The following is a 21607-nucleotide window of genomic DNA, read 5'->3' on the forward strand; positions in this document are numbered from 1 at the left end:
TAGAGACTAACCAATTTATTTGAGCATAAGCTTTCGTGAGCTACAGCTCACTTCATCGGATGCATAAAGATGAATCCGATGAAGTGAGCTGTAGCTCACGAAAGCTTATGCTCAAATAAATTGGTTAGTCTCTAAGGTGCCAAAAGTACTCCTTTTCTTTTTGCGAATACAGACTAACACGGCTGCTACTCTGAAACCTGTTGAGATAAGGTGGCAACACTATGCCATCAGGAAGTGACAATCTGGTGACATCTTGCTGATGTCCTACCACATGGTATGTGCACAGAGAGCCACAGGGATCTTTTCTATCAATCTCCCATAACAGTGGTGACAGGGTGCCATGCTCCAGCAAAGCAGCGGGATGACGTTGCCCATGCAGGAACCTGACGTAGTGGCTGATGTCGTAGAATGTGGTAAGATGATGTCAGGACAACGTGCCTTTAGGGCTTCTTTTCCCCTTGGAACAGTCCCACACAAGCCTTCCATGGGGATTTCCGGCAAAGACTACAGGTCCCGGCACGCCCTGCGGCCCGGCCGCCCGCGCAGCGCAAGCCACGTTGGGGCATGTAGGCCCTGCGTCTGCTCCCTGCCTGGGCGAAGTTTCAACTAGGCGGCGCCATTTGCTTCCCCTTCTCCCCTGCGAGCGGAAGCGCGGGCGGTCCCTGGCCCCTGCCCCGCCCCCTGAGCGCAGTGGTGCGTTCGCGGTCTCGGGGAAGATGGCGCTGGAGGCGCGGCGGATGGAGCAGGATGCGGAGGACGGGGAGATCTCAGACTCGGACTCCGACATGCCGGCCGGCGTCTCGGCCAGGGGCCCCGCGCAGGTGAGGGGAGGCTCCGGGGGCTCGGCCGTCCCCCTGGCAGGGACCCCGCCGCGGCTCCTGACCCAGCCCCGGCTTCCCGCCGCTGCTGCTGCCTGGCGGCCGGGGCGGGCCTCAGGGCGGGAGACACCCGCGCGGTGCTGGGGGAGCCCGAGGGAACGCGCCGCCCCGAGGAAATGCCCCGTGCCCGGCCCCTCCCCCGCCGGGGCGGCGCTGAGATGCTGCCGGGATGGGGCCGGGAGAGGTGGGCTGGGAGCAGCTCCCTTGACAAACCGCCTCCCCTCTGGGCACATCTCCAGTGCGGTGCTGGTGTGTGGCACAGTGAGCCTGTGTCCCTGGCCGGGAGGGAGCTGCTGTTGCTGTTCTTTGTGGGGAGGAGGATGGGAGGCGAGCAGTGGGATTTGTTGTTAGGAATTGCTGGGTGTTTCTCTTCGGAAGAGATATTGCATGAGCCTAGTTAGTGTTTTTCTTTTCAGATCGGTACTGTCGTCCCATGAAACATGAGTAACCCCCACCCGTTTGTCTAATTGCTGCTTTTCCTCTATCCCCGTTTGCCAGAGCACGTGTTGTTGGCTTTTAATGGTTGGCTCTGCTGTATTGTCTCTTATGGTTTCAGAAACAGAACAGCAACCGAAAATGTTTAGAAAGGACATGTCATGACAGCAGTTACTTCCTTCTGAATTTAAGCTATGTCTCTTTTTTGTGTTTAAGCCTTTACCTGCTGAAGAGACTGCACTTAATTAGCTTTTAAACTTTTTTTAGTAAATACTGATTTTCATATGTATATTATCAGATCATATGAGAAATATATGGTGGTAGGAGTGCAGAAAAGAACTGAATTGGATAATAGAGTGTACTAAATTGTAGATATAATAAGGATTTTTATTCTCTCTTGGTACAGGTATATGTAGTTTTGTCTTGAGATGTGCACCAGGAAAGGAGCATGTAAACTACAGATGCATTGTTAATGCATAGGGCTATGCTCACCATGTTTTTTCCAAAGTCTTGTGCTATCAAATAGCCCTTTAATTCAAAGCAGTTATGTATTTTATACAGTGGTAAGACAAGCTAAAGAGTCTTTACTTCTGTTGCTTTATGCCAGAAAATAATTCAGGAATGTTAGTGAAAGAGTGTGTGGGTTAAAGAGAGGAATATGTTCATCTAAATATGGAGGGACAAAATATTATTTTAAAGATTATCTTGTTTTTTAGGAGCTCTTGTTTTGATCATTTTTGAAAGAACTGGAATTATCTGTAAAGGATGCTAATTTTACAATGGTGGCAGCAGTATGTCTTGTGATTTGCCTGTGACTAGGAACAAGAACTGGGTTATATTATCTATTCTTTACAGATACCTCGTGTAACCTTGAAGATGTCTCAGTTTACCCATCTGAAATGGAGAATCATCAGTGGGTATTCTGAATGAGACTTGGTGTCAGTAGGGTGCTTTGAAGTTCTCGGATGAAAGTTCTAGTTAAAAGTAAAGTATAGCTAGTCTAGTTTGTTTTAAAATTATTTGCACATATGAATCAGAATAAATTAGTCTATTATTGAATCTAATTGTAATCAAATCGTCAAGGTAGTATTTTTAAAAAGGAAAGCTAATTGAATTAATACAAAATGACTTTGCCATTTCAGAAACCACATGATGGCAACAGTTCCACCAAACCTTTCCAGACCTCCATTTCATCCTGTGCACCAAGCGTTCCTTATCGAACAACCAATGGTGTGGACTCAAGTGATGAGAGCTTCTCTGATTCAGATGATGATGCTTCTGTGTGGAAACGGAAACGACAAAAATGTTTTAACCTCCCTCCTGCTAAACCAGAGCCTTTTCAATTTGGCCAGAGTCACCAGAAGCAAACTGTCGTAGGGGGTAAGAAGATCAACAATATTTGGGGTGCAGTGCTTCAGGAACAAAATCAAGATGCAGTGGCCACTGAACTTGGAATTTTAGGAATGGAGGGTAATATTGACAAGAGTAGGCAGTCTGAGACTTACAATTATTTATTGGCTAAAAAGCTGATGAAAGAAACTGACCAAGATGTAGAGATATTAGACAAAGAGCTAGATGAATATATGCAGGATGACAAAAAAACAGTGTCAAAGGAGGAAAAAAATGGACAAGGACTTCTCAAACGGAAACGGCCTGTCAAGGACAGACTGGGTGAAAGACTAGAAATGAATTATAAAGGGATGTACGAGATTACTGAAGAAGATTCTGAGGAAAAAGTGGCAGAGGAAATTTCTTATCGGTGAGATCTTATGTTCCTTCGTCCATTAGGTTATGTAAAAGTTACTGAAGGGAAGAATAAGACTGTTCTTGTTGAATGCTTGACTGTTTTAGGTGGCCATGTTAAACTACAAGATAGGGGGTTTGAATGGCTTGTTCAGGTTCCCAGAATCCTGAAACCTTAATGCAGTATTATTGGTGGGGCTGGTAGCACCACTTTTTATTAAGGTTGCCCAACTCTTCCCATTATAAGACCCTGTTTTCAGTTGGTTAAAGTTTGTCAACTTCATAAACATTTCAACTTGAATTTTCCATGCAAGGTGTCAACCTGAGGCTGAAATTTTTTTTTTAAAAGTCAGCCAAAAGTGTTCAGCCATTTCTGAGAATGAGGCTAAGGGAAAAAATACATTTTGCTCATGTTGAAAAATTGTGGAAACCTTTTAATTAAATAGCTCTAGTGTCTTCACCCACATATGCTTCAGAGCAGGTACTTTAAATTTGCCATGGGGAGCATCATTTGTTTCAGACGTGTCTTTTGCCATCCTTGGGAAAAACCTGCCCAAATTTGGCAAAGTTAGAACTCTTCAAAAAATTGCAGTTCACAAATGCTCAGTAGAGATTTAATTTTAGTAGCTAAATGTCCTCAAAGATTCTGTCTGCACTGGGCATGCTCCAGCCCAGGAATGAGCAGGACTTTCCCTGCAATTGCCACTCTGGGCTTCTCTGAGCTGTGCCTATGCCAGGTCCAGCATTTGAGCTGGGAGCCTGTCTCTCCTGTGCTCTTAAAGATTCATCCCTGCTGGTCCCAGGCAGCGTGGAGGAGGAAGACACCCAATTTGAATGCAACTGAGCCTGGAGGCGAGCGAGGACTGGCTGGGTAATGAGATTGGGAGCCAGGGATAATGGTATGGGGAGACTGGGACTGAGAACCAGTTGTGGGGAAATGGAGGAGAGATACTTCTGGTGAGGAGCCTTGGTGGGTGGCAATGTGAGGGCAGTTGGAGGTCAGGGTGGCGTGGCAAAAGAGAGAAAAATCAAATGAGGCAGCAAAGAGGAGGGAACTCAGACTGGGATGAGAAGCCTGATGAGTAAAGACTGGAACTGGCTAGTGAAGAAAATGGAACTGTGATGAGGTGCAAGGGATGGGGAAAAGACAGGATTGGGACAGGGACAGGTCAAAAGGGATGGAATAGAAGGGGTAAAGCATAGGGGACAACCTACTACTGCTCTGATACTCCCTTAGCTCACGTGGCACAGGTCTGTGCTGTGGATCTAAAGGTTTTGACACTGCTGGTGAACATTGTGGGTGTCAATATTATGCCATATATTGAATTTCTGGGTTTTTTCAGTTTGCCTTTTTTAAAACCTAGGCAATTACACAAACTGTTAGAAGAATATTAAATTTGTAAATTCATACACTCAGAAAATAGTGTCGATGCCAATACCAGGGTTCTTGTGCAACTTTATTTCAGGCCCCATTCTATGTATGCATCATAATACAGTCTTTAATTGCGTGACAACATACTATTTTTCCCTTAGTGAGCACTGTCAATCCTATGCACTGAATGAGGCAGGTGTCCTGTGGGGGCGAAAATAGTATGTGATTATGTAATTATCATACAAAATTATTTGTATTATGCATACAAAATTGCTGAAACAGTCTTAATTCTGGCATTTCCTAACTTTTGAGGGTTTGACTTTGCAAAGTTAACAACATTCTTTTAACGTTTTAGTGTGTAATAGTAGATAGTTTGCATAAACTTACCATTGTGGAAAGTAACAAAAACCAAAACTGATATAGACAATAACATTTGTATACAAAAATGTACACTAATTATTGCCATTGCCTGTTCTTACTAAATATCTTCTGTTCTTCTGAATTTTGAAAAATTATAGTACAGTAAAATGAATTCTAGTTAACTAAAGCTTATCTCCTACAAACAATAGCATTCATAACATTACTCATTTGAGTTGCCCCATTTAAGTCATATGCTTAATTTTACTCATGTAAGAAATCTCATTGACTTTTGGGGGGGGGGGGGGATTGCTTTTTTTAGGCTTCGAGAACCAAAGAAAGATTTGATAGCCCGAATAGTGAAAATAATTGGAAATAAGAAAGCCATTGAACTGCTTATGGAAACAGCTGAAGTGGAACAAAATGGTGGACTCTTCATAATGGTAAGAAAAAAGGTTCTTTGCAATCTATCTTCATACTAAATACCATTGCAGTGCTTTCAAAAATTTTCTCAGATTCAAACTCAGTCCTCACCATGGCCTTCTTTCCCATCCCTTTTCCATTTGATCCATGAAAACAATCAACAAGTAAACATTTAAATAGATCATGCTTACATATAAGTAGACTTGGCCAAATAGCAGTTTTTGTTATAATTTTGACTATTTATTTTTAGGTGCCTTTTTTTTTTCTTTCAATGTAAATTTTTGCAGTTGTGGGAAATTATGGGGGTGTTAGACCACGGGGGCGGAGGGGGAGGATGTCAGACAATAATGATTTAGACATTGAGTTAAAAAAATTAGCTTTAGAACAGTTAAAATTGTCATCACATTTCAAATTGTCAACATCACATTTCAAAGTGTACAAAGTAAATATCCTTAAATCAAACTACTAAGTTCTCAAGCAACATTTTTCTTTCTTTGCCCATCTATAAATTTCAGTTATCATCAATGGAAATATTTTTTTGTGGGTTTGTGCGTGTAAGATGAAATTGACATTTCCATCATTTACAGATAAAAATCTAATCCTTAAGAGCCTACATATGAAGTGTAATCAGGCTTTAGAGTAAACACTGCATTGAAATAAATGGAGATGAGAGTTCACATCTCTTAGCAATTGTTTCAGGCAGTCAGCAGACTCAGGAAGACAATACTGCGATGTTGTCCTCATAAACACGAGGGCTAGTAACTTTTTATTTTTATAATGAAAGCTTTAGATTACTCCGGGGGGGGGGGGGGAAGAGGGGGGATTCTGCTAAAAAAAAAAATTAAAAATTCTGCGCACGATAATTTAAAATTCTGAAAAAATCTGCATATTTTATTTGTCAAAATAACACAATATAATCATATCAGTTTCAATTATTTTGGTAATTTATTTCAAAATACCTATCAGCAATTATGTCTAACAATACAGACCAAAAAAAATTGAGGAAATGTGTTTTTGACAGATTCCTTATAAGCATATTAAAACAGAACCTTGAGTAATTCATTTAAACTACAATACAGAAACGTGTTCCCCGCAGTGCAAAGGCTTGGGGGAGTCGAGAGTAATGAAGGAGCTGAGGGAGAGGAAAGGAGTCTGAGAGTGAACCTGGAAGGTTGTTGGGTGTGGGTGAGAGTAGTACAGAACAGTTTTTTTGGGGGGGAGGAGGGCTTGTTAGGGAGTTTGGGAGCGTCCCCCATGTAGACCCTGGCTGACATCGAGCCTCTCCTATTCAGCCAGGCACATTTGCCCTTGTCCCCATGTGTCCCTGCACCTCATGTGGCTCTGGAGCCCCACCCCGCCTCTGGTTCAATGCTGTCACCCCACTAGCTCCTGAGCCTGCATCCCATTCTGTCCCTTCCTACTAGCCCTTCTCAACCCCAGTCTGTGACCCCTGCAGCAGCCCCTTGTGCCCCACTCTGCCTCCTAACTTGGCTCCACAGGCAGGCTGCTGTGATGAAAGCAGGTGGCTGCTAGATGTTATTGCCAGTCAGCTACTGTTCTGGCACCACAGCAGCCTCTGGTGGGCAAAAGGCAGAACTGCAGCACTTCTTGGGCAGAATGTATTTTCTGCAGGGGAGAATTCTGCACTGGACATGAATTCTGTGTGTGTGCAGTGATGCAGAATTCCCCCAGGAGTATTAGATTCTATAGTATCTGAGTCTACCACATAGGCCACGAAATACATTAAGCAGGTTGGGAGTTGGATAGCACTATCCTACATAAAAGTTTAATCCGCATACCACTAGATGACAAGTTGACAGGCTCAACATATGACTTAGGCTTACTCCCAAGTACAAATTTCTGAATGTAGTTTCAGTAATTCTTCTCTGCTTTGCTGCTTAAGTTTTCGTAGTAAAGGGAAGGAAACTTGTAAATTTCACTTTACAGTCCCATAGCAGCTACAGACTTACAGCTTGTTTGCATGCCTGTGATGAGAGGAGTTACAGATGACTGATTTGTTGGGAACAGACCCTGCTAAGTATAGGCTTTCTTCTTGGCTGTGGGTTATCAAAGTTTGTAAAACAACGGAGCTTTGGGAAGAGCATAATATATTTAATCATATATTTCTGGCAACCACTCTTGATAATGAGACGTAACCCATTTGTATCTAAACATTCCAGTTCATGATCTCGTCTTCTCTTAAGAAGAAATGCTACCTTAAAGGATTAAAGCATTTGCCAGCTCAATTGAAAAGAGAGAATGTAACTTCTAACGGTACTTACTCCTCATACTCTTCTGACAATAAATTCTTTTGTGCACATGACACAGAAGTATTTTTGGCAACACCTAAAGAACATCTCGTAGTTGCTGCTAGTTTCTGTGTTAGGGTTGTATGCACAGTCAGAGTGATAAGTGTATATTGTCTCTAGTTATTTTTCTTAAAATGATTAAAGGTTAATGCACTAAAACAAATTTTAGTATTACTATTGACATTTGGGTTGTTCCTGTGCTTGATTTATTTGAAAAAATTGGCCTCTTTAATGATGTAGTGTTTAGGTGTTTAAACGGTATAAAGGAAAGAGTAAATTTTGTTATTGTTAGCACTATATCAGGTCTCAGCGTTCAGCTCCATTCATGCTCTAGTATGACACCATTGCAACATGCCGCTGTTGATGTTACCTCAACCACTGAACTCAACTGGAACATGGAACTACTGTGCAGGGAGGGAGGTTTTGGAAGTGTTTTTAACATCTATCATACCTCTTGAGACAAAAATGCTAACTTTGCTAAAATTAAGCATTTGAGTTGCTAAGTAAAAGGACACTACAGAACCTAATAAGTGAGATTTTAGAAAGTAATGTGCTGAAGTAACTGCTCACATTCCCATTACAGAAAACCATTGAAAGGATCTGAACATCTAATTTCTTAGACTGTTATGGTCTTTGAAAAATATAAGTAGTTATGACAGAACTTAGAATCCTGTGCGTTAAATGATCATATATATATGTATATGTGTATGTATATGTGTGTGTATGTATATATGTGTGTGTGTGTGTATATATATATATATATATATATATATATATATATATATAATGATCATATAAATGATCAACTGCCTGCTGCTTTCTCCCCTCCACCTCACAGACTTATGAGTAGTTTGACTCTTAACGCCCACCCATGAAATATGATTACCACACTATGGACCATCTCTCATTCATTATTGAAAAGTCAACTCCCCACCTCCAATCGGCCCAGGATACCATCCTCCATTATCCACTTGTTAAATTTTCAAACAAGCATCTTCATGCTTTCTCCCATGCTGCCCCTCACACTTGGGAGAAGCTCCCCGTAAACATCTGCAAAACTAACTCATTATCCACCTTAAAACTCTCCTTTGCTCTGAGGCCTACAAAAAATTCGGCAATGGTTAAGTTGCTGGTGTACTGTGACCACTGCTTATCATGCTTCTAAATAGTATTTTGTTGTTTCCTTATACTCCCCTGTCTGTATGCATCAATTGTCTTGTATCTTATATTTTGATTGCAAGCTCTTTGGGGAAGGAATTCTTTTTTCTCCCCTGTGTTTGTACAGCACCAAGCATATTGGGGTCTGGTTCATGATTGCAACTGCTAGGTGCTATGGTAATACAAATTAATAATCATCATAATACCTGAATAGGTGAATTGATAGCTGGTGTGATCTGATACACCAATTCTTGCCTCTTGACTGGTGCTTAAAGCTTTAAATGAAGTTTTTAAAAAAAAAATCTCATAACTCACCTATCCAATGTCCTATAGGTCCGTTGGCCACTTTTGATAGATGAAGCTCAAAAAAGAAACTCTTCAGGGTTGGAACTGTCTTTGTAATATGCTTGTGCAGCACCTAGCACAGTTGGGCCTGGGTCTCTGGATGCTACCTCAGTACAGCACCTAGCACGTACGGTCATAGTACTTAACTGGGGCTCCTAGGCACTGCCAAAATAGTATTTTTATTTATATTTTGTAAAGAAAAGAGTTGCTCCAATAAAAATTAAGCAAAATTTTAGATTTCTTAAATGACAATTATTTTGAATCTGTTTTAGACTTTTCGTTATGAATAATTTATTTTTCCCTTATGCAGAATGGTAGTAGAAGAAGAACGCCAGGAGGAGTCTATTTAAATCTGCTGAAGAATACACCCAGCATTACTGGAGAGCAAATCAAGGTAAACATGTTAGATTTTAAATCATAATGACTAAAGTACATGAAATCCTTTTTTGAAGAACAAATCATTTTTAGAGTGCTTTTTTTAAAGGGAGGAGGGTTAAACTAATATGAAAACGTTCATTGTGTATTAAGGGTGCAAAGTCAAGGCCTCAAAAGTTAGTGAATGCCAGTCTCCTTAATTCAGCTGCTTACAGTGTATATGTGTAATGACTATGGGTCTATTTAAATTGCAGAGAAATCACACACTTTTTGCTGGTTGGTCATGGCATAAATAGCAAGTTTTGCAGATGTTTTCATACGGTATATGTACCAAAATACTGTACTGTACTGTACTACTGTTACATTTGTAAGTGGCCCAGGGGTTCTCAGAGGTTTTTTTTGCTCTGATCCCTTCTGAAAATATTACAGGCTATGACAATCTGTCTGTCCGTTTCTTCCCCCCCACCCCACCCCAAAAAAGAGGCTCCTCCTGCCCTATACCATACCACACTTGTGCACTGATGCTGGCAACAGCACTGCCTTCAGAGCTGGGCAGCAGCCACTGCTCTTCAGCCGCCCAGCTCTGAAGGCAGAGTGGAGAGCAGCGGCAGCTGGCCAGCTCTGAAGGCAGTGCTGTTGCCGCCAGCAGCAGCACAGAAGGGTAGCAATACCATGACCCCCACCTACAATAGCCTTGTAGACCACCCCACCCCTGCAACTCTCATTTAGTTTAGGATCCCCAGTTTGAGAAATGCTAGTCTCCCCCATGAAATCTGTATAGTATAAGGTAAAAGTACACAAAACACCAAATTTCATGGGGAGACCAGATTTCATGGTCCATGACGTCTTTTCATGGCCAAGATTTTGATATGGCCCTACTCTTATAACACAGCCTTTAATTATACAATCACATACTATTTTTTTCCACAGAACTCTAGCCTCACTTAGTGCACAGAATGGACAGTACTCATTTAATGAACAGCTGTTCAGTATTTAGTTTTCTCCTCATTGTTCAGTGTGTGGCCACATGGCTTATTTACTACACATTGTTCGAATCCTACTTTAAGACAGAATTGTTAATTTCCTTATGGAGTTTTTTTATGGCCTCATCACTGTAGCATTGAGTGCTTTTCAAATATTATTTTCAAACACCTCAGATGAGGGGGGATATTAGTCCCATTTAACTGATGGAGAGCTGAGGCAGAAAGAATACGGTCAAAAGAATCCACTGATTTTGGGTGTCCAATTTTGAGACACCTAGGACTTGATTTTTTGGAGTTCTTAGCATTGTATAGCACTTCATATGTTCAAAACACAGCTCCCAGTGACTTCAGTTGCATCTCTGAGTCTTCAGCATACCTGCAAATCAGACCTAGGCTCATTTTCTGGGTTCCTGACTTGAGAGGAACACATAAGTGACCACCTATGAAAGCTTTGGTTTAAGTGATTTGCCCGTTACACAGGAACTCTGTGGTAGAGGCAGGGATGGAATCCAGTTCTGCAGAGCAGCAGTCAACTGCCTTAACCGTGAGACCATCCTTTGTCTTCCTGCAGTTCCCTGCCTCTTTTTCTACATCCCTTCCAACTTCCGCAACAAATGCAGCAGGGATACTACAGGCAACAGCTTCCTTCACTGCACAACCCTGATTCCTCCCCAGAGCATGCTCCATCCAATGCACTGAATGAGGCAGGGGTATTGTGATAAAAATAGTATATAATCATGTAATCAAAGACTATATTATGACGCATATCTAGAAGAGCCCCAGAAATAGTCACACAAGTGACCTTAGTAGCTATCTTTCAAGTGCGTGACTTTACAAACTTAATTATGTTCTTATGTACTTTTGTGTGCAATTTCCTAGGTTTAAAAAAAAAAGCAAACTAAAAAAACCCCCAAATTTATCATGCAGTATATTGACACCAACTCATCAGGAGTGTCAGAACTTTTAAATCCACAGACCTCTGCCATATGACCTAACAGAATAAATGGTAACAGTAGTAGATTGTCATCCTATCTGGACCAGTACTAGAAAAGAACAAAACATATATTTTGGCCATTAGGCTTCACAGATATTTATTGACAGCAGAACAATAAAGGGTTCCATTCCAGATTCTATAGGGAAGTGTTCTCTAGTGGTCACAATCCTTCAACTCCTTCTCCTCCGCCACAAAACCTGACCCCTTTTGCTCCTGTCTCCTCCAACCTGTCTTCATGCCAGTCTTGGATCGTATTCCCTCACCCCATCCCACAATCTCTCCAGGGTCTCATCCCAGAGCTAATGTCAGTCTTTACGTGTAACTGGTCCCAGTTTACACCCTTCTCTCCCTCCAGTCTTCTCATGCCAGTCCCAGCCTACCACTCTAGCCTCTACAGCTGAGCCCTAGGCTCTGCTGGCTCTCACTCCCAGTCTCATTTTCTATAAAGTTTGATCACCAGTGATATAATTAATAATCTTGATGTTTTAAACTGTCCTATTTAGGTTTCTGTGTTAACACCCTGTTTGAAATAACTGGAGCAGTTCACTTCTTTTTAAAGCTTCTAATTTAAAGCTACTGTTTCACCCTTTCTGCAGATTCATGCAGACAGTCTTGCAGTAGCTAACATTTAGTTCATATTTTCAAGGTTATTTTTCAACCCATATGAATTAGTGACTTTAAAATAAAACACATATATTCTGGCGCACAGTTATATGGCAATTTGAAAACGATGGGCAGCTGTCAAATATTTTTCAAAAAATTTATTTATTCTTTCTGTTTTTGTCTTTGGAATCGGAATCTTAAGGCGGGTCACTGAGGTTGCTTAATCAGGGCAAACTGCAAAGAACGGGGCAGATGATCCCCCAAACTGGTGGTTATTCTAATACTTAGATTCACAAAGCCAGCAACAGAACAACTTCTACAACACCTTACTGGTTACACAGAAGCCAGAAATACAGCTCCCTTAAAGCAACCCAGCCTTGGGCTCCCACCCAGACAGCCAAGTCAAATATGATGAGGATTACTGAAAATCTTGTTCATTATATAAAAGGTTCTTCCAGTCCCAAAGGATTGGACACATTGCCAACCAGGTCAATGAATATTTCAGATCTTAACCAAAGACACGCTCACAACCAGTTCTTATTAACTAAACCAGAATTTATTAAAAAAGAAGAGAGTATTGGTTTAAAAGATCATTATACATGCAGATATGAATAGGGTTCTAAGTGCAGTTTCACAGTAGAGATGATGAGCTTTAGAGCTGCAAAGAGTCCTTTAAGCATTAGTTCCATAGGTTATAGTCCAATATCAAGGTGACTCAGACTGGAACTGGAGACCTTAGTCTTGTGACTCAAACTTCCCCGACAAAGCTTAAGCAGAGCTGAGATAATAGGATCAGGGCCCATGAGTTCTTTTTATAGTTCTCTGTCAGCCTCTTGACAGCGGGTATTCTTTGGGTGAAACATTGTGGCTTTAAGTAAAACCTCCTATTTCCTATGTATTTACAGGTAACTAGTTGCATTCATTAGCATAAGGTAATTATCCATTAAGCAAACTTATAGACAGTTTACTACAAACTTCAAAAAGAAATATAGACAATGATATTATTACACCCACGTTCCATCTAAATGTTAATATCCCCTTTTTGATCTCTGAATCAATAGAATATAGTAACAGGAGCTGTTTGGTTACATTGTTAACCTCTAGATTGGTAACCATAGACTACTACAATCACTCTCTTCTTCCAATTCTCTAATAATACAAGTTTACATTTCAAATCTCTAGTCTATTTAACATGGATTTGTTAGCTATTTATAAGGAATAGCCCCGATTACCATTTATATACTTTTCTAATACGTCTTTAAAGGTTGAATTTGGGTCACTTAGCCTGCTAGTTGCTTAACCCTTTCTGGCTTAGTGGCAGTTATTATTTTAAAGATTAATAAAGGTAGTAATATTCATGGCTAGGTATGTAGGGCTTTTTCACTTGTTTTTTTTTTCCTTAGCAGTTATAAGGCAAACACTTGCATAATCAGCATATTAAATAAATATTTTCCCCTTCAAGGAAATCTTCTATGTTGAAAACCAGAAGGAGTATGAAAACAAAAAAGCTGCTAAAAAGAGGAGACTACAGGTTCTAGGAAAGAAGATGAAACAAGCTATTAAAGGGCTCAACCTTCAAGAGTATGATGATGCATCTCGAGAAACTTTTGCTAGTGACACAAATGAGGCCCTGGCTTCTTTGGATGATTTACAGGAAGGACATGGTGAAACAAAGCTGGATCCGGAGGATGCCATTGAAATTGATAATGCTCATGATCTGGAGATCTTTTAGTCATTAATGGACTGGATACGTAGGAGAACTAAATCTCTGACCCATTAAATCAGCCTTTTATATTATACTTCTCTGACTACTTGTTTTCATAAATTGCACAAGTAAATATGATTGGAAATACTTGTATTTTGGAGATAACTTGATATAATTAGCTAAATATAAGTGCTTGGTAGAGGCGTTACCTGTCCTATTTTATCAGTCTGGTCATCGTGTCCTTCAGAAGATGTTAAAATGTTTTAGATAATTCTCTGTCCTGCAAAATCTGTTGCCGATGATTTTCACTTAGTTGGCAAATTTGGGAATAAACTCAGGGCTAGTGTTTAAACAATAAACCATATTTAATCTGTCAAAGCTAAAAAGTCATACTCCAGCAGGCGCTGCTTCTAAATCTAATGGGTGGGGAAAAGCATTTTGATAATATAAAATACATATTGATATTAAAGGTCCTATATTTTTAATATGGCAAAATACTGAGAAATATTATTTTTTATGGGACTAAAAGTCCTGTAAAACCTTCTCTGGTGGGTTTGCTCAAAAGCAACTAGGTTACTCTGCGGTCTTCACTCACTTAGGTAACAACCTATTTTCTCAAAGTAATCAATGGTGGGTAGTACATTAGGCGTAACTTTATAAAAGGCTCAGGTCCCTCCCATTTCTTATGACGATGAACTGAGCTGGCTACCTTTTTTGTATACAGTTTTGCAATATTTGGGACATAAGTCATTCAAACCATTGTTCTGAACGTCTATTGATCATGACTGATCTTTTTGCTGAATGGGTCAGATGCTAATTTGAGATTTCCTTCAAGGATTTGTCTGCTCCACATTCTGTATGCATGCAGAAACAAAAGTGTTAGGTTAAATTTTTTGCATGATTTCTACCTTTACAATATTCAGAGAATGTGTAGAGAGATTTGAGCACAGGACTGTCATGAATTTTGAGTTCTAATCCCATCTGTCACCTTGCCTTCTGTTTCATTTTTTTTCCCCATCTGTAAAATGGGGATAATACCTACCAAGATCACAAAGGAGTTGTGAGGGGAACTTAATTAATGTTGGTAAAGCACTTTGAAGATGGTACTTGGTATAAGTGCTGAGCATTCTTTTTGTTTGGGATATAGCAGAAGAACTTGAGTGTGCTAGATTGTTCATGCAGCACTAACATATGACATCTTAATGTTACTTAGAGTTGGGTGTTCTGTGAATGGAACACACATTAGTTTTCCGTCTAAAATGTTTCCAAAACAAAAAGCCTGATTCTGTAACTTTTGCCCATCCAAAACTTCCATTACTTTCAGGAGAATACAAGAGCAATAGAAAAACAATATACAGTAGCATCCATATGCAATTCTGTTTAAAATGGTTAAATTCAACACATTCCAAAATATCTGAAGCTTAGGAAAAAAACTATAGGAAGAGTATCCATAAATTTGATCATCCTTCAGCAGTAGTGACTTGTGGAAGTGTATTTTGTATCTACTGAAAAGGTATGGCTGTTCTCAATTATTTAATTTTTAAAAGAATGAGAAATTTAGCATCCTCAGGACTTGTGTCCTCTATTACCACACTTTTCTGTTTAGATTTATAGAGCCCATGTTAGCAAAAAGTGAGTTTAGTGGCTGTATACCATACCCAAAATTATATGAACTTTTACCAGCCATAATAGTGAAGTAGGAAAAAGATGAATGGAGTAGTTTAAAATCACTTAGAAACACATTTGCCTGACCTATAGCAAATAGCATAAAGACACTGCATTTGTGAGATCTATCTAGGAGAAGAGGTGAAGTTTCCCATATTTGGCTCAGTTTACAGCTGTAGAGTGCAAAAAATAAAGATTACAGCTTTAAAATTTTTTGGTGCTTCTTGTGACTTTCTTAAAAGTTTTTCCAGGTATTAACTGCACAAAGCAATATGATCATCTGTAAAAACAGATGAGAGCAATTTTTTTTACTACTGAAAAACCCACCTGGGCTAGGTATTAATATGGGGATGAGCTATCATCCCTACTGTGGCTTTAAGCTGATATTAATTACCTAACACTTTGTTCTCAGGCAGTGCTTAATATGTAATGAAAGAGGTGCAAGGGCTCAAGCAATTTTTTTACTTTCATAAGTGAGGCAGCAAGCTCAGAGGGGGGCTATGACCGGCCAAGCCTAGAGGTGCGAGGCTCAGCGCCGGCACAAATTAAGTACTGTGCCTAGGTCACTTCAGAGAACCAGTATCTTTGGCGCGATGGCGATGACGCTGAGCACAAGTTCCCTCACTGCAATGAACCAAAAACGGGGTTAATCACTTTAACCCTTCCCCTGCACATTCTCCCCCGTTTGTATCCCCCTTTAAACCTTAACTCCCAAGGGTCCCTTCCGCCTGCCGAGCGTTCTGGGAAACGTACTAGTTAAGGGAACACTTAGGCGTCCCATTAGGTACCGGGAATGAATTCAAGGGTGGAGGGTCGACCTTCCCCCAGCGCCGCTGGTGGTGGCGGTAGTCGAGCGCATTCTCCCTTCCTGGCGTTCCGCGCTCGCCTCCGCCTTTGACAGTCACGTCTGCAGCGCGAAGGCTCCGTGGTGTCTCTGGGCTGGCACGAAAGGCTGCTGAGGCGGGAGGGGTATCATGCCCCTTGCCCTTGAAGCCTCGGGCAATGCCGTCTCCGGAGCAAGGCCAGCCCTGGCTTGGTCGCAGGTGCGGTGCAGAGGCGCTGCCCCGCGAGCCGCAGCCTGGCCGCCTTCTGGAACTTGGGCGGCGGCGTCACAAAGGCGCCCAGGCCAGAGCGGCCCCGGCGCTGCAGGGGCCGGGCGGGGGCAGTCGGGGGTGAGCTGCAGCCGCCATGGTCTCCGTCGGGACCAACACGGACCTCAAAGGGTGAGGAGGAGGAAGACGGAGCTGCGGCTGGCGCGCCCAGCAGCGCGCCCAGCAGCTCCCCCACCCCCGTACCCGCACATCCCCCCGGCACTCCCGTGTCTGCTTTTGGACAGTGCCAGCTTGAAGGGGCTAATGGGGGTCCCCCTGCTAATCTCTCAACCCTCCCGAAGTGCCGTCAGTCACCCCTCGGCTGTCCCGCCGTCCCCTTCTCTGCTTATTCCCTCCCACGTGTCTGAGGGAGCGGGTCCGCAGAGATTTCAGACTGGCAGCGGCCAGGGCTTTCCCCAGACGAGGTACCTTCCAGCACAGAGGTTGGCCCTGCCTCAGACTGCCTGGTATTGGCAGACACCCCTTGTTCTGTGGCTTGTTTCTAAACTAGATTGTTGCCGTCCTCAGGGCAGGAAGCATCTTTGTCTGGGAAGTGCCAGGCAGGCCCCTTGTATCCCTGGGCTTACAGACGGAAATACCACCATTCTCCTCTGTCCCAGTGGGCACCCTGCACAAAGAGTAGAGCACCAGGACCACACTCAGCCAGATGCAGACCGCAGGGTCCCACCACAAATGGAGGACTAACTCACAAACTATGCCCCTGCTAGCCCCTAGCTGTGCCAGTGTACAAAGCCAGCTCTGCTCCTATCTGGTGTCTGCATGGGGGTGAGGAGGGCATGCAGTAATTGGAAGCATAAGAAATCACACTCCTCAATTTATGTGATCAAATTAATTTCTTTACTGTTATGCTAAATACCGGATGAAAAAACATTTGTTGGTTCAGCATAGTGTCCCAGGAAAACATGAAATTTCAGTTAGATGATAAGCTTGTCTGGCAGTAAGGGAAGAAGCAATATTTTTATTAATTATAATTATATTAAAGACTTCCCCCTCTATGAATTATATGGACTTGGTTGTGTCAGTTAATAATCCAACCAAGTCTTCTGTCCTAAGACTGCTGCACTGTCTTTTTAAAAATGTTTTTTCCCACAGGTTTGTTCACTGCCATTTGCCAAAGCTTTCACACAAACATGGGATGATTCCAGTGCATTATGTGATGCCCTGGAAAGAAGACATGAAGAACAGGAAATTCACTTTAAAGGTAGTGGGACCAGAAAAATATTTCCTCCTGTTAACAATATAATAGTGGCCTACTTTCCAAAGGTGCTGGGCACACACAGTTCCCATTGTCTTCACTTCTGAAAATCTGGCCAGGCAACCGTATTTGCGGTTGTCTCTGCACCATCTTGCCGCTGTTGGTGGAAGTACATTTTACTCTGTAGCTTGTGCCATCAGAAACAAACTTCCTGAGTTCTGAATTTCTTCCTCTTGACTTTGCATCTCATATGAAATCTCAGCTGAAACATGTCTTTCCTTCCTTGGCGATACCTCTCAGTCCTTCTTTCTCCCTCTCTCTCCCTCTGTACAGGTATTTAGCAATAGTGATTACTGAAAGACGCAATACAAAATAGGTAGGCTAAGTAAAGTCTTAACAAACTGAAGATTGACTAAAGCAACGCCTTAGAAGGCAAATTTGAACTGGATTCTGAAATAAATGATGAGCTAGTGGAGCTGTTGGAAGGTGGGAATGTATTGTGCTTCTTTGTACGTGTGAGAAGGTGGGCTGTGGCATTCTAATTTTCTATATGTAATGGATTCTGAAGATGTGGTTATATGGGATACCTTGTAATAGTGGTGAGAGGAGATAAGGCAGAGATGGTATTGAGGCAGTTGTGTATATGAGTGATATTGTGAACATGCTAATGGATAGGTCTGCATAGATAGATGTAAAAGTAAAAGATTTGCAGGAGCTGATGATGCTAGGATTACTACTAATGGGGACAAATGGAAGGTCTGAGGTGAGAGCCTAGGGGTATGTCTACACTAGAAAGGTAAGTGAGCATATTAAATCAACTTACAGCCACTGCAGTAATTACTATGGTGGTGCATGTCCACACTACCCTCCTTGGGGCGGTGATGCGGGTCCTCACCAGGAACACTTCCACCAACCTAAGAGGAGCAGTATGTGGAGCTGAGAGCCCGGTCTCTCAGCTCTGTTGGCAGCTCCCTGCCAAGAGCCTGGCTACCTCACAGGCTCCTGTCAGGCTGCCCCCCGCTCCCTGTTCCCCTCCAGAAGCAGGGGGAAGCCCTCTGGGCTTCTCACCCTGGTTCCCAGCCAGGAGCAGGGTCCATTCTTGCCCCAGCTCCCAGCCACTGAGCTCTCCAGGGAATGGGGGGCAGCTGGCTCTAGCTACCTGGCTTTCTTGTCAATTTACGTCTCCTGCCACAGACATTGCGTTGCCCTAACTACACCTGCATAAGCCTTACACCTCTTGTGGAGGTGGAGTTATTATGTCGGTGTAGTTGGGCACTTACATCGGCGGGAGGAAGGCTGTAGTGTAGACACTGACATAATTAGGTCGACGTAAGCTGCCTTAACTCGACTGAACTGTGTAGTTTAGACCAGCCCTAAGTAGAAGAGGTTAAGATGTGTTCTTGAGGATGTTTCACTTTCCCAAGGAAAGCCATTCTCTCTGACACATTTTGTTAAAGGAAACTGAGAAGCTGTAAGTTTATTTGGTCAAGACAGGCTACGTTATTAAAGGAATGAAAAGAAATATACAACAGAGCATGATCAGCATAAAAGTGGCAAAAAATGAACCAAACTGCATATTTTTGTCTGTAAAGCACCACACGCTGGGGTACATTTTAAACCATTCTCAAATTCAGAAACATTTAGACCCCTAAAATATTGAGTAATATATTCCTGCTTGCCACTATAATGTCACAGAAGGGACACTAGCTATGGCTAAGATAGTTATCTCACTACAGATGTTTATTTTCAGTCACTTATAGCTTTCTCAAAATATTTCCTTTAAGACTTAGATTTGTCATTCTTTGTTTCAGCCTTATCGTAAATTTAAAAAAAAAAAATCTGTTGAGCCTTTCTAGAACTACTAAAATGAGGAAAAATGTTTCCTTCTTTTAAAAACTTTCTTATACTTTTTTTATATGCTTGGACAATTCAAGCATCATTAATTGTTTTAAGCTTCACACATATATAAGTCCTTCCTGAGAAAGGCATGCTTTGCTAATCAATTTGCAAAGTTAGAAGTAATTCAAATTCACATATAATGAATTACATTCATATTCCTTAGGCTAAGTCCCAATCCTACAGACAGGTGAATATACTTTACCTATGACTGTAATCTCTTATTGAACTCATTAGCTACTCCCATCGATAAAGTGACTCTAGGTCATAAGTGTTTGCATGATAGGAGCCTAACCACTACAAAGTCTGATCTTCCAGAGAGGCACAGCATACAGAAATAAATAGAGAGATGTATATTACTCAAGTGAATGATTATGTACATATATGAACATTTAAAGAAATGTACCTGTGAAAGCCTATAGATATGCACATCTGGGAATGTGTACCACATGTCTAAAGCTCAATTCTGGTTTGGATTTGTCTGCAGAAATCAGGAGGCTGGGTGTGCAGTGTCAATTCATAACTGCCTGACTTACGTGCATGCAAATGGGAGGCCCTTTGAAAATTTGGCCTAGAGCAGGGGTGGCCAAGCTGCGGCTCTTTTACTCTAAATGTGCGGCTGCCGGAGCCCCCCATGCCCGCCATTTTCCACCTACCAGACTGGGGTAGGGGGAAGCTCAGGGCTTCTGCCCTGCAACGGGGTGGTGGGGCTAGGGGCTTCTGCCAGAGATAACTGGTGCCTGCTGAGAAAGGGGGCACAATTTAAAGGTTCTCACCCCGCACCCCCAACAGTTTGAGTCACTCCCCACCAGGCACACTTCCCCTCTTACCCTCAGTTGTCAGTCCCTGCACCTCCCACATGTTAGCTTCCAGTGGAGAAACAGTAGCAAACAGCTGGGAGCTGCAGGGAGGGGCCGCTGCTCTCCCTGCTGCTTCCAGCTGTTTGCTGCTGCCTCTCCCCATGGCTGCAGCTCCCAGCTTGCCAGCTCCAGCTGCCATGCAGGGAGGGGACCCGTCAGCACCATGGGATTGAGTGGGGTCAGCAAACCCCTGGCAAAAATCTGGGGGGGTATGTGACCGCACGTGCCTCCCCCATGCATCGCCTCTGGCTTCTGCCCAGTGGGGAGAGGGGTCTCGATCCCTCAGCCCCACAGGGCACACCTTCTGGGGCTTGGGGCTTCAACAGGAGTGGAGCTTAAGCCCTAAGCCCTGGCAGGCATGCCCCAGCTCTCGAACTTCTGAAGATTGTCATATGTGGCTCAGAAAGTCAGTAAGTTTGGCCACCCCTGGCCTAGAGTTTTTGGTTGTTTTTGTTTTTTTGCTTTCCTCTATTTACTGAGCCATCTGTTAATAGGTTGTTATATCAATTAGGTTTTTCAGTTAATAGTATAATTGTTAAAGGAGTTAGTTCAGGCAAAAATGAGTTTTTCATAGGCAACCACTGGAATTTCTTTACACAGCATGCAGATGTTGTTGGAATATATACTGGTGCCACAGAAGATAGTCTGTTTCTGGAGCACAGGGAAAGACTTTGCCATGGAGAAGAAAGAAAACACATACGGGAGAAAATTCCTCAGGAAATGCTGATTGCAGATATTCCCATACATTCTCATCTCTCCAGATACCAGAAGTCTGTGATTGCTCATGGATGGAGGATGAAACTCTGACCTGCTTTTTCCCTCAATACACTCATGTTTGAGCTGTGTAGGCTACGAGGTTTAAATCTGCTGCAAGAAAACACAGTGTGATGCATTTTTTTTCTTTAAAATAGAATTAACATGTTTTTAAAGCTGATTAGATGTTCTATTTGAAATGAAAAATAATTTCTGTCTGCAATTTGACCTGCATATTTTTGATTAGGGAAGAGAGAATCTCAAAAGTTTCAGACTTCCCAGTTTGATTTAGATAAGCATCCAAATGTCTCTATGATGCTTATCTGAAGTTTATACAAACCTTTGGACTCTACTCAGCTTTCCACCACCATCTCCAAGAGACTGGTATCAACCCCACTCCTTATCCTCTATTGTTTTCTTGGAGAGAGTCCCACTGGCTGCCTACC

General features: G+C 42.2%; 2 protein-coding genes across 2 annotated transcripts; both read left to right on the forward strand.

The window, feature by feature from the left end:
- The first annotated feature begins 669 nt into the window (after positions 1-669).
- Positions 670-15539, forward strand: PHAX (phosphorylated adaptor for RNA export). The gene is made up of 5 exons (XM_074954033.1): positions 670-821; positions 2456-3072; positions 5108-5228; positions 9331-9414; positions 13438-15539. The coding sequence occupies exons 1-5, from the start codon at positions 717-719 to the stop codon at positions 13705-13707; spliced, it is 1197 nt and encodes a 398-aa protein (XP_074810134.1). The 5' UTR covers positions 670-716; the 3' UTR covers positions 13708-15539.
- A 994-nt stretch (positions 15540-16533) lies between these two features.
- SPMIP10 (sperm microtubule inner protein 10) lies at positions 16534-21215 on the forward strand. Its single transcript, XM_074954034.1, has 3 exons — positions 16534-16568; positions 17550-17658; positions 21009-21215. The coding sequence occupies exons 1-3, from the start codon at positions 16534-16536 to the stop codon at positions 21213-21215; spliced, it is 351 nt and encodes a 116-aa protein (XP_074810135.1).
- The last annotated feature ends 392 nt before the right edge of the window (positions 21216-21607 follow it).

This window comes from Natator depressus, chromosome 5 (assembly GCF_965152275.1).
Source record: "Natator depressus isolate rNatDep1 chromosome 5, rNatDep2.hap1, whole genome shotgun sequence".
Lineage (NCBI taxonomy): Eukaryota > Metazoa > Chordata > Testudines > Cheloniidae > Natator > Natator depressus.

Coding starts and splice junctions, on each gene's coding strand:
- SPMIP10 (XM_074954034.1), top strand. CDS start 16,534: ATGGTCTCCGTCGGGACCAACACGGACCTCAAAGG. Junction 16,569..17,549: donor ACCAACACGGACCTCAAAGG/GTGAGGAGGAGG, acceptor TTTTTCCCACAG/GTTTGTTCACTGCCATTTGC. Junction 17,659..21,008: donor ACAGGAAATTCACTTTAAAG/GTAGTGGGACCA, acceptor TTCTTTACACAG/CATGCAGATGTTGTTGGAAT.
- PHAX (XM_074954033.1), top strand. CDS start 717: ATGGCGCTGGAGGCGCGGCGGATGGAGCAGGATGCGGAGGACGGGGAG. Junction 3,073..5,107: donor GCAGAGGAAATTTCTTATCG/GTGAGATCTTAT, acceptor TGCTTTTTTTAG/GCTTCGAGAACCAAAGAAAG. Junction 9,415..13,437: donor TTACTGGAGAGCAAATCAAG/GTAAACATGTTA, acceptor TTCCCCTTCAAG/GAAATCTTCTATGTTGAAAA.